Consider the following 12,961-nt stretch of genomic DNA (forward strand, 5'->3'; position numbering starts at 1 on the left):
GATCCTTGTTCAGTTTTAATTTGGAGTGATCTTTTGGACTGACTGTGGAGAATTGGATGTATGACATGGCTGCGTGGACTTACAGCTGAGATCGAAGCAACAGTGGCAGACCGCAGCCACTGCCTGCTACAACATGGATTTCCAATATGTCTTAAGACACTGTCTAAGACACAAACATTAATACCGCTGTATTGATCTGAGCTTATAATACACCCAGGATCTACAAAATCCAGCCATTTTAAATGTAACAATATAGTGATCAATTGTACAAACAAACCAAATTGGTTCGGTGCTCGATAAGGCTTGACATTGTTTATCAGGGTTTGGAACCAAGATCATTTGTAGGAGAGACCACGAGTAACACGTCCATGGAAATGGTGAAATTTTCCTTAAATAACATTTGTACATGTCTCTCAAATTATTTATAATCCTACAGTGACAGTGCTATGCTCTTTGTCTCTCACAAACCATCCACTTATCCAACCACTTTGACTGAATTTCTACATCTGAATAGACACCGTATATTTACTCTTCTCTGGGAAATAGAATTCTAACTTGGATTAATGAAACTAGGGTAGCCACTAATGACTATTTTTGTTTTTGATTCTAATTGTTCAGTCTGGGACTGTCACATCAGATTTTCAAATGATGGGCAAAAAAAAAAAAAAAAAAATCACGATAATGATACTATTACAATCTCTATTGAAATTTTTAAAAACAAAATAATGCTTTCAGTCAAGTTAATCTTTAACGTTCTTTATGGTACATTTTGTCTTTTTTGGCAAATTAATTACACCCAAAATAGTGGAGATTCTGTAACCATAACTGATGGGTCAAAAACATTTAAAAAATGCAAGTACATGTAATATATGGTGAAAAGACAACCAGATGAAACAACAAAAAAGCACATAGTATGTTTATGAGGACCTGGATTATTTACACAATATTATAAATATAATACACATATGCATATTATTTACACAATATGAAAATGTATTTTTTGAAATAACACTGTTATCATCAATACTGGTATATCACAACAACCCAAAAAGTAAAGCATGCCCATCACAATTTCCAACTTGTTTTGTGAGACCAACCCCAAACCCTTAAACATTCAGTTTCATATCATATAGAACAAAGAAAATAACTAAATACTTACATTTGAGAGGCTGAGAGCAGTGGATTTCTGGTATTTTTGCATGAAAATGTGTGTTTACAATCAGTATCATCCCTAACACTATGTTAAAAAAAAACAAATAAGAAAGCTAATTGGAATTCGAGATTACTTTTGCTAAGTAATTAGCACACTATTACCTTGAAAACAAAGATCTGTCTCTTGCACTTTGTTTAAAATAAATATTTCTGATGTATTTATAGCCTTAAGGTTAATAAATGATCTATAATTTGTACCTTATTTTACAGATGGCATAAAACTGATGACACAAATTATTTTGAATATGTTGGTGTTGTTTCATTTATATAAAATCATGTAGAAACAATCACACTCAGGCTGAACAATTAATTGCAATATTATCAAAAGCGCAGTATGGAAAAGGAAGGAATGAAAAATGTGTGATGAGACAGCATTATGATGAAGTACTGTGGCGCTGCAGAGATGCCTCGGCCTACAAATCCTCTCCAGCTATAAGAAAATGTTTTTTGTGCAGACCAAAAGATGTAACATCACCATTTTATTTATTTATTTTTTTGTGAAAATTAAAATTGTGATGCAAAAATGATAATTCCGACTTACGTTAGTGGGCATTATCATGGTTTAGTGGTTTTAGTAGTTACAATAGGACTTTGTTTTTTTACCATATCGTGCAGCTCTGAATCATACCCAACAGAGTTGGGCAATATATCAATATTAAATCAATATCGTGATATGATTCTAGATATTGTCTTAGATTTTGGATATCATTATATGATATGGGAAAAATGTTGTCTTTTCCTGGTTTTAAAGGCTACATTACAGTAAAGTGATGTACTAAACTTAAGGGATGATTCTAGCTGCTTTATTTATTTTTTGTTTTTTATATCCACATTACTGATGATTTTGTGTGAAAGCACCAGTCATCCCAACAGTAATGTTACAATATTGAGGTATTTGATAAAAAATAGTGTGATATTTGATTTGGTCCATATCGCTCAGCCCTACAGTTGGGTAGTTTAATCTACAGCATTACATCGTAATGTAAGGTCATTGTATATTTGCACTGTTTGAAAATTTATGGTATGTTAATTTTGAGAAATGAGCACATCCAGATGTATATTGCAAATTGCAGCAGTACCTAATACTATCCATAGATTATTTATAAGCCATATCGCCTAGCCTAATAATCAACCATGTTTTAAATAAAAACTGCAGCCAGTATATGAATATTTCCACTGTGTGTAGTTTTCTACAGTTACTAGCACCAGTTTATTCTATATTTTCAATATATCCACTTTAAGAGCTCTTACACCAGGGAGAGAGACATCATCTCCATGTTAAAGAGAATGAATCGTAGATTATTGGCAAAAAGGAAAGCGTCTAATTGGAGTAGAGTGGCTAGCATTCTGGACTTAAAGGATTTGGTGAATCTGTTGCTCCTGAGCGGAGAAAGAGGGATGTAGCCGAGCCATGCCTGGGCCCAGCCCCCGGCTCTCTCTCCTGGCAGATTCCAGTTGAAAGTTAATTGGACGGGGAGAGGTCTGAGACAGGCTGCGCTGAGGCCCATTAGTGATTCCCCTGTCGAATGCAGAGCCACGAGGATCACAGACTCACAAATAGGAGGATTAAAATAATCAATAGCCTTGACTTCCATCGACCACACACATACACACATACACACACACACACACACACACACACACACACACACACACACCGAGTAATTAGTGGACAACCTATTCAGCAGTGGACTATGACACCCTCCTGAACCTTACCCCACACACACATAAGCTCCGCACTCTACTAGCAGTGGTGCCTAATGAGGGGAAATAGTTGTGGCTGCTTGTGAAGGAAATGAAGAAAAGGTCAGGAAGCCACCAAACAGCCTTCTGCCGCTCACATCTTGGTGTTTTGTCACCAAATCGTGTCTCAGAAAATTGACAGCATGGTCAAAAAAATGTTTAAAATCAAATATTTTCTCAAACTTGAATTTCAGTTTGCAATGTCTGCAACCAACAGGAAAAACCTTGAACTGTCTCAGACAGCCAATAATGATTGATACTGACTTGAGCACTCATGATTAAATGCTTCTTTGGCTTAAGAAAGCATAAAGAGAAAATCAAGATATTCCACACTGTATATTTTGGCAGTAAAGGCCCTTTTAACGAAACAGATTATAGCAGCAACACTGCCCTCTTGTGTCGATGGGAAAAATTGATGCATTGTGCAAAGCCTGCTAAGAAAAGGCAGTAGGTCTGCACAGTATGAAAAAAAAAAATCAAACTGGGATTATTTTGACAGATATTGTGATTGTGATATGATTCACAGGTATTATGAATTATAATTTTTGCATCATGATTTTTATTTTAGTACACATACACACAAAAATAATTAATTAAAATCACGATGGTGTGGCATTTGTTGGGATCTATACCAAACAAACATGTTTTCTTGCACAACAGGATTTTTAGGCCAGGGCATCTCTGCAGCATTACAGCACTGGCTCCCACCCTGGGGGTCCAGACACCACTAGATGTTGTCACCAGTGATTCATGGGGAGTCGTGAGGCTTTCTTGATTTTAGGAGGTTCAATAAAAATGTATATACAGTAGGTCTAAAGCTTTCTTTATATTTCTGTAATATATATATAATATACATATATATTTAAAGTTTAAATTGTTATTTAAAATATAAAGCTATAAAAAAATCCCACAGGAAATGGGCACAGTGAAGACCTCAACAAAGGCTACATTTACAGAGCCTTCAGTCACTGCAAAAAAGCCTCGTCCTACTCACAGTACACAGGTAAAATACCCAAAGAGTTAATAAACAATGAGAAGATACAACAAAATTTTACCAAAAGTTCCTAAAAACATCAAGTAATCCCTGATGCAATATTGACAGGAAATAATCAAATTAAAAATCCATCAAAATCACGTTTTACACAAGCTCCCTGTGGTTAAGGTGTTCACTCGTCAGGTTAATTGTATACTTATACTATCAGTTGTTCTTTTCTTCATTGAACATAATATAGAATATCCATAAAATGTTAGATGGTCAGGATTCATCAGTTTTCTCAGTGATAGCAAACAGGTACTTTGAGGGAAAAGGCTGGGAAACACTGCACTATACAGTGCATTCAGAAAGTATTCACAACCCCTTCACTTTGTTCAATTACGTTGCTATAAAGCCCAGATCGGTGGAGGGCTGCAGTGATGGTTGTCCTTCTTGAACTTTGTCCCGATTGCTCAGTTTAGCCGGGTGACATGCTCTTGGCAGAGTCCTGGTTGTGCCAGACTTTTTCCATTTAAGAATTATGGAGGCCACTGGGCTCTTGGGAACTGTCAGTGTAGCAGAATTTTTTTTGTAGCCTTCCCCAGATCTGTGCCTTGTAACAATCCTGTCTCTGACCTCTGCAGGCAGTTCCTCTGACCTCATGGCTTGTACAGTACATTATCTCCTGTGAGGCCTTTTATAAAGAGGTGTGTGCCTTTCCAAATCATGTCCAATCAATCTGATTTGCCACGGGTGGACTCCAGTCAAGGTGTAGAAACATCTCAGTAATGATCACAAGAAATGAAAGGCACCTGAGTGGAATTTCAAGTGCTGGGGTTTCAAGGGTTTGAATACTAAAGTCAATGTGATATTTCAGTTTTTCCTTCTTAGAAAAAAATTACAAAAATTTCTAAAATTCAATATTCACTTTATCATTATGGGGTACTGTCTGTAGATTAATGTGGAAAAAAATATTTAAACAACTGTAGCATCAGGCTGCAACATAAGTGAAAAAAATGAATACTTTCTGCATGCACTGTAGAACTTAAAATACTGTATCGTTACACTTCTTCCTTCATCAAAAATTGCAGCTTCAGTGGTAAAATCTTAAAGGATATTCTATCTAAACAAACACATTTGCTCAAAACAACCAGGTTAAGTTTTCAGGAAAAAACATTTATTTAAATGCAGCAACAGAATCAGGGTGAATGAAAAACAAGGGAACTCATTTGAAATGTCTCTTTCTACCTCATGATAGTATGGCTTTGAATATACCAATTAACCGCATAATCAGAGGAACATGTTCCTGAGCCAAAACAAGTCTTAGCCAATGATACAGTAGGTTGCTGACAGTTACTACATGTGTGTATATGTATACACACATATATATGTATATACATTAATGTCCCATCCAACATTGAGACAGCAGTATTAATAGTTACAGTATATCATCAATTTATGTCGTCTTATGTTCTGCATCTTGGAATGTTATTGCAAACAATGCGCGCATTAAGACTTCTGAATGCATACAAGTTGGTCACACAAGTGAATGGACCTGGCAGCAATAACCAGGGTCATTTGTGGTCTGTTATTTTAGGGAATGTAAAGGCACTTCTTAAATTAAATGTGTAAAACTAATCCATGGAAAAGAGGGCTAAGCTAACTGCAAAAAGAGGGTATATGTGACTGGATAAAAAAAAAGTAGGATGCTCGTTGTCTTCACCCGTTCATGACCATCCTGACGAGTTCTGTAAAAGAGATGAGAAAAAGACAAATATGAGATTCATCGTCAAGCTCTTGGCAGAGATCCCCTCCACAATTACAGCATGTGGTGCTGCATACGGAGGCAGATCCCCCCGTATTCTGTTCACCCAGAGAAAAAAGAAGGGTTGTAGAGGGTACTGAGAGAAAGAGGTGAGGTAATCATCTCTATCTCCTATAGGTTCATCCAAAGCATTTGGCCATGTCTATGATCCAAGAGGAGCTGGTTAGAGAAGCCATCCTCGCCGTTTGCGTTCCTCTAGTTGAGAAGCAGAGAAAAGGGGTAGAAGGATCAGGGGAGCTAGAGTCCAGTCAGAGCATGGCCAGCTGAAAATTCAGCGTCCATCAGTACAGAGGAGAAAAAAAATCAGCACAGGAGCAACTCATTGCAATTCTCTGGTTAGTAGAAAAAGGGACTGGTCCACTCTCCCAAAGCTGGTGTCTATACTTCAATGTAAAACATTTCTACCATTTTCCTCTTAAGCCTGGAGGTCACGATGTCCATGATTTATGAAAACAATCTGAAATGTGGACTTGTCAGACCACAGCACACTTTGCATCAGACCATCTCAGATGAGTTTGAGCCAAAAGAAGTCGACAAAGCAACAAACTGTGGTTTTCCAAAGTGCTCCAGAGCCTATGCAGTATCATTTATACAATTATGTGGGTTTTTAACACAGTGCCACCTAAAGCATCGAAGTTCACAGGTATACAGTGTTGGTTTTTGGATCTGCCCTTGCATGCATAGATTTCTCCTGATTCTCTGAATCTTTTAATGCTATCAGAAATAGTAGATGACAAAACTGCATGCAGTTTTGTTTTGAGAAACGTTGCTCTTAAACTAGACTATGGTTCCTAAACATGTTGCAAGCATCAAATTCAGAGTGTATATTTACAAAAAGCATTTATCTGTTTGAACATGAAACAGCTTGTTTTAAATACAAATTTAAAAAAAAATACAGATTCTGCTTTTATTTACAGTTTACACAACATCCCAACTTTTTTTAAAGAACTGGGATTGTATTTTATGTCTATGAAAAAAGCAGCACCTCTAACAACAAAAGAACAAGAAAAATAGCCTATTTTAATAGCACCACTGACATGCAAATGAGATTAATACAGCTGGCTTGTGACCTCTACACTAATCAGGTCAAACAACTGGACAGTGGCCACCAGGCTTTCCCTGAATGAGACCAGTCTCTTCCCTGTGTGTCCACCATGGCCCCCTCTAAATCGAGGGGTGTCCCAGACACATGCAGAGGGGCATGCTGCAGCCAGGGGCCAAGACAGAGGGCTGCAGGAGAGACAGACAGAACAGCAAGAGGCTACACATGGGTCAGTGCCTCAGGACTAAAAATGAGAGGGACCACCAGGCTTTCCCACAGGTACCTATGGGTCAAATCTACTTTACAACAAGCCCATTGTTCCTGTTTGCCAATATGAAGGGAACAACTACAGCTGATTAGTGTTAGGGTGGCCTAATGGGAGTGGATTATCTAACAACTAAAATGTAAGAAAGCCTGGAGGTGCCGTCTCATGGTATACCCATTGCCCGTACCGGCCCTCAGCCTGACAGGATGTGGCGGACAAAAACTGTGGATGAAGAACAGTTAACATACTGTCAGCAGTTCACATTTACACATGGTCACAATCAAGCACAAGTGGAAAAAACACATAATAGAGTGCTGCAGGGATCAGAGTTATTATAGTTTTGTTTTTATTTTTTGTTTCTATTTCACTTGATTTTCTTTTTTTGTCTTTAAGTCTTTAAGTTTTTATTTTATTTCAGCAAACTAAAGTGTAGTTTCACACTTAATTTTAGGTAACTATAACAGCCTTGGCAGGGATGACATTTTTGTAGGCCAACCTGGGAGTTCGCATCGCTCTGGTTTCCCTGAGAAAAAGTCAATGGGATTTTCCCATTGGATTTTGGAATGAAAATAAGCTCTGCAGAAAACATAAGTTTACAATACTTAGATGTTTTGTTCAGGAAGATAATCTTCGCCAGTGAAAACTATTTTTATGATTTCTGAAGCATAAATGCAATCACCAGTCACAACACGTCAACATCACCATCACTAAGTAGCGTTCAGTGTGATGATATTTAATGTCCATGACAACCTCTGTTGTCTCATTTAACCACTTGTTAGCAACTGCCTTTTTTAAGACATATTTTATGCTGTAGAACAAAACAAGAAAATATCTTTTGCTTGTCTTAACCACAGAGCTTATTTGGGGGAAAAAATCCATTAAAAAGCCGACTGACATCAAGATGAGGGGACCAGTAGAACAAAAACACAAACTCATTTCCAGGTTTTAGTGACTCATTCCTGCAGCACTCCATAGACAGTAGACAGTAACATGAATAGACACCTACCTCATCCTAACACTAAATTAAGAATTTCTTTAGTGACAATTTAGTTAAAAAGTTGCTTCCAGTGATTACCTTTAGATAAGATTTACAGAAAACTGAACATCTGGAACATTTACAGAACTTCTCTTACCAATTAAACAATATTTCACATGTTGACACAGCACACATTTGTAAAGTGTAGTTCATCGCTGAGGTCTCATTATCACATTGTCAAGACTGGGTATGATGGTTACACTGAATAGTTTGTCAGTTTGTGGCAATAGCATGGTCTCATACACCATCTTGTTTGTTGTTTCATTCTCACCTTCATAATTGATGCAGCCATTTGCATCTTCGTGTCCCGCCAAGAGAGTCTCCACTTCCTCCTCTGTCATTTTCTCACCTGAAAATTGAACATTTTCATATTACATGGGTGGCATTACCATGTCTTTTTTTAAAAAAAAGATTTTAAATACCAAAAAATTAATAAAGGAAATGAAAAAGTTCAAACAAGAGAATACTAATATAAAAAGTACATTTGCACATGACATGATGCCAAATAAATTTCCAAACACGCAGTTACTTAACTTTTCATGCCAAGCTTTCAGTTTTGTTTTTGTTTTTTTTGTTTTTTTTAAACAATGCTACTAGCCATTGTGGGGATTAAGAGTATTTTGCTGGCAGTGACAAAATGCTGTAATCAACACAAATCAGTCCTTCTATCCAGAAATCTATTTATGGGTGATAAAAAACAAAACGAAATTTAACTTGCCTAACGTGGTGAGGACATGACGAAGCTCTGCTCCCATTACTGTGCCGTTGCCCTCCTTGTCGAAGACACGCAGTCCCTCCACGAAATCCTCCATGGAGCCCTGATCTTTATTCTTAGCAATGGCCTGGAACATGGGCAGGAACTGCTCAAAGTCTAGTGTCTTGGTGCTCATCTCTGCAAAAAGAAAAACAGAATATATACGAGGTGAGTCTCTGAGCATCCAGCTACAACACACAGCAACATTTCAACTGAAAGATTACAATTTAGGAGAAAAGTTTGTGGGGTGACAATCTACTATTGTATGCATATTAAAAGACATATGACTCTCAAAGTTTTTTTCTTCTTCTCACCCTCAGGCTTGGGGTTGCCCAGGACCTTAAGCACCTCACTGTTGACAGGGTTCTGTCCCATGGCTCGCATGACGTCCCCACACTGGCAGTAGGAGATCCTCCCCTCTCCTGTCTTGTCATACAGCTGGAATGCCTCCTTGAACTCTGCAGGATACACAGACACATAATCAATTAAAGTATGGATACGACTTATTGTAGAAATGAAGAGATAAGTAGATATGTATTGGGGAATGAGATGTAGAGAACAAATGAACTGAAAAAAGATAAAAAACAGAACAGACAGACAAATTGTGAAGAAAATGAGAACAAGCAGACGAGAGAAAGCACAGATCATGACAAGTGGTTAAGCTGGTTTTCTGTTGGTAGGCCTAAATTTAATGTGAACAGGCAGGGCACACAGTACCACACTGACACACCTGTGCAAGTCTCAAATGCCAGTCAAGGCAAGATATCTCTAGCCGGTCTGTTCAGGATTATAAATTGTTCGCCTCTATGGGCAACCCCAAATTCACGTCACATGAACATGCTTTGTTCGCATGCTCAAAACTTACAATTTAGAGGTGCATTATTTTAACTAATGTTTCAATCTTTTTTCCATCCACTAAACAGCTTGCTCTCTGAATTCTGCAGGCTGACATTGAAAACGCCACTCTAACTTTCCCATTTCAGCCAACACTATATATTTGTGTAAGTCATGTGATCAGTCTTTGACTTTTTCACCACACATCAACAAAAACAAGGTAAAACAACTTCACCAGTGCAACACCACATGCAAACACAAATGGATTAGGTTTCTAAAGATATCAAACTTATCTAAATAACAGAGAAATGTCTTAAAGTGTGGCAGTAAATATGCAGGTCATAGCTTTAATAATGCACCAGAACAAACAGATATGGACATAATATGTTTGAAAAACTGTATATATAGGGGAAAAGTAAGTAAAAATGTAGCTAGGGTTAAACTGTTTGAAGCAATTCAGTACCTAGAGAAAAATAGCATAGAGAGACTTAGCAAAGACCATCTTAAATACTGTACATCTAAACAGAAATAAACAAATTTCCAAGATGAGATCAGTAGATAAAAGCTTCAAATAATCTTCAAGTGACCAAGAGAAAATTATTCCAGTAAACACCTGTATTTTAAACTTCTGGGTTACACTTTGACAGTCAAAGTAATAAAAAAATATATATTTTGATCTTGTCATACAAAGTGTAGAAAAGCAGACAAATCTCAAATGAAAAAATGTAAGCAGGATCCCAAATTAACGTTTTTTTCAACAGCCACATGACTTGAGAATGTTCAAATTTTAACCAGCCACTCAAAAGATTACCCTTATTCTTTTTTGACTGGTGAGTCAAGCAAATCTATCAGTCATTTGCATGTTTTACCAGCACTTGGCTAGTGCTAAATGTTAAACAACAAAAATGTTCTGAATCAACAAATTGTTTTAGCTATGTTAATTGTCAAGAGGCTTTAAAATGATAAATACCATAGAAAATACACCACTCAAGCAACCTGCAAAAACATCAAACAAAAAAACTAATTTGACTAAACAATGTCAAAGGTACACTGTTATGCAACTTGTCTGTCTCAGTTCATACTCATGACAAACAAGGTTTATCTCTAAGAACGTGCAACTTTATGACAGCAAACAAAAGATTAATGTTTTTTAGTTCGTACCAGATTCAGCATCTCCTAGAGTCTATCTGGCAGAACAGTCTTGCAGGTGGCTTGGAACATTTTCTTTCCACAATTTAAAAAAGCTTCATCTGACACCCTTACTGTTTGCCACCTTTACATCTTTGACATCAATATTTTACAATCCTGCTGAAAAGTCAACAAAGCTGTGAGCTACCTGGGCCTGCTAAAAGATTCACATCACCACCCCCTGTATTGAGTATTTTGGTTGTTGTTTAAGTGGAATTACCTTGGCTTTATCAAGTGTCAGCAGTGATGCAATCTTGTCATTGATCACAGGGCTGATTAATTGAGCTTTGTTCTCACATCAACCATTCTTGTAAGGCTCAAACAAAGAGCTTAGCTAAGATATAGCAATCAGGGAGACATGGAGCTGGATTACACAATATCCGGGCAGTGGTCTGCTCTTAATGTTATGGGACTAGCTATTCTCCAAAAAAGCTCAGGCACTGTTGTGGAGTTTTTCCTGTTCTGAGGAATGTGCCTCTTCCCTTCTGGCGTGCGAGCACTTTTCCCAGCACCATATTTGGTATTAGAGGAGTGGAGGAAAGTAGGAGGAGAATGAGAGCGGCTATAGCCTATTATGTCAACGGTGATTAAACAAACCAGCCCCGGGACAAAAACCATCCAGCAGTGCATCCAGCACCAAAAAAGGACACACTGGGCTGTTGGAGATGAACTGCTTGTAAGATAACAGGCAAAGTTTACGGCAAACTGACACATCCAGGTATGACCACTGTCTAACAGGACAAGACTTATGCGGAGGGATATGAGCTTTGACTTTACAAGTACGGCTAATGCATGGTTTGCCACATACAAAAACACCGCAACACACGGGCAAAGCTGTAAAGTATATCAAAAATATGGCTGACAAAACAACTGTGAAAAAGCGACTCTCGTTTACATTTAAAACAGATTTGGTTTATCCAAAACCAACGACATGCAGATCACACCCTAAACACGAGAAAGCCATCAGTTTTTTTTGTACTAATGCCATCCCCTTTTTACTGACTTACCATGGATTTGATCCAGGTTAAATTCAATCTGGAAAGGACAAGTAAGTAGCAAGTGGAAAGTGGTGAAACAGTACGGAAATAAGGAAGGAAATACCTAGCCTAAAACCACGACTAACTAACTACAGCAGCAGGCGAGCAAAGAGCAGTGTGATGGTGCAGAGATACAGGGCAAAGTGTCATTTCAGCCAAGCAAGAATGAGAAAATGCAAAACAAGCGAGATCTGGAAAAATGTCACAACGCAGAATCAAAACTCACCAAGGATTTGATCCTCCGAAAACATCTCAGTCTGTTCAAAGAGAAATGAGGTTGACATGAAAATGGTTCCCTTTGCAGCGCACTGTGAAGCTAGTTTAGATCAACTTAAAACGCTTTTTGGAAACATTTTTCAGTTAGTTAGATACACTCAAACCACATAATCCATAATTATAGCAAATTCATAAATGGCTGCTATACTCACTCAAACTTCAGTGAAATTAATCAGGTTACCGTGTGATTATTAACTTTATCTACCGTGCAAGTTAGCTTAACGTTAGCTTCTCAAAACCTGCACTTCCGCTAGCTACCAGCGAGCCAATTCTGATAATCAAAATCAATTTAACATCTTTGAAAAGCTAAATGATTTTCTTCTTCAGGACAGTAATTATACAGAAATGATGGTAATGCTATTTAAGTCGAGTGGAATAAAAAACCCACCATGGTTGTATCAGCTGAGGTGTGTCCTAGGCGTAGGCAAACCAAAGAATGTGTGACGGCTTTTGCAGACGGGCAGGGTGAGAAAACCCTACCAGCTGTGCGTCATGACGTAAAGCACGCACGACGTCCTGGCGGGCGAACAGCCACGCTCCATATATAGGAATGTATGGTTTTTGATTTACAGTACGTGAATTATGTCTTAAAATTCCTTTAACTATTCGTTTTAGGACTGAGATGACAGTGATAGGCACACAGAATAAGTCACTTTAAATAAATGACCTGGTTTACTCAATTCCTGGATGCTTTTGGGACCACGATTGTTTGATCCCCTCATATAGACACTCAAAACTTGAGCCAAGATAGCTTAATATGACTATTGCTGTTTAAC

At 37.8% G+C, this 12,961-nt stretch overlaps 1 protein-coding gene across 2 annotated transcripts; it reads right to left on the reverse strand.

The window, feature by feature from the left end:
- Window positions 1–5,083: 5,083 nt before the first annotated feature.
- LOC146325343 (myosin light polypeptide 6) lies at window positions 5,084–12,689 on the reverse strand. 2 transcript variants are annotated; one of them, XM_084721288.1, is made up of 7 exons: window positions 12,574–12,689; window positions 12,136–12,166; window positions 9,165–9,308; window positions 8,815–8,988; window positions 8,368–8,445; window positions 7,248–7,282; window positions 5,084–5,676 (listed from the first exon to the last, which is right to left on the reverse strand). In XM_084721288.1, exons 1-6 carry the CDS (start codon window positions 12,574–12,576, stop codon window positions 7,254–7,256), a joined length of 459 nt encoding a protein of 152 aa, XP_084577414.1. In that variant the 5' UTR covers window positions 12,577–12,689; the 3' UTR covers window positions 5,084–5,676; window positions 7,248–7,253. The 2 variants fall into 2 exon arrangements, with proteins under 2 accessions (XP_084577414.1, XP_084577413.1); XM_084721287.1 differs by lacking the exon at window positions 7,248–7,282.
- Between the last annotated feature and the right edge of the window lie 272 nt (window positions 12,690–12,961).

This window comes from Lutjanus erythropterus, chromosome 6 (assembly GCF_056507025.1).
Source record: "Lutjanus erythropterus isolate fLutEry1 chromosome 6, fLutEry1.hap2, whole genome shotgun sequence".
In the NCBI taxonomy this organism is placed as follows: Eukaryota; Metazoa; Chordata; class Actinopteri; order Lutjaniformes; family Lutjanidae; genus Lutjanus; species Lutjanus erythropterus.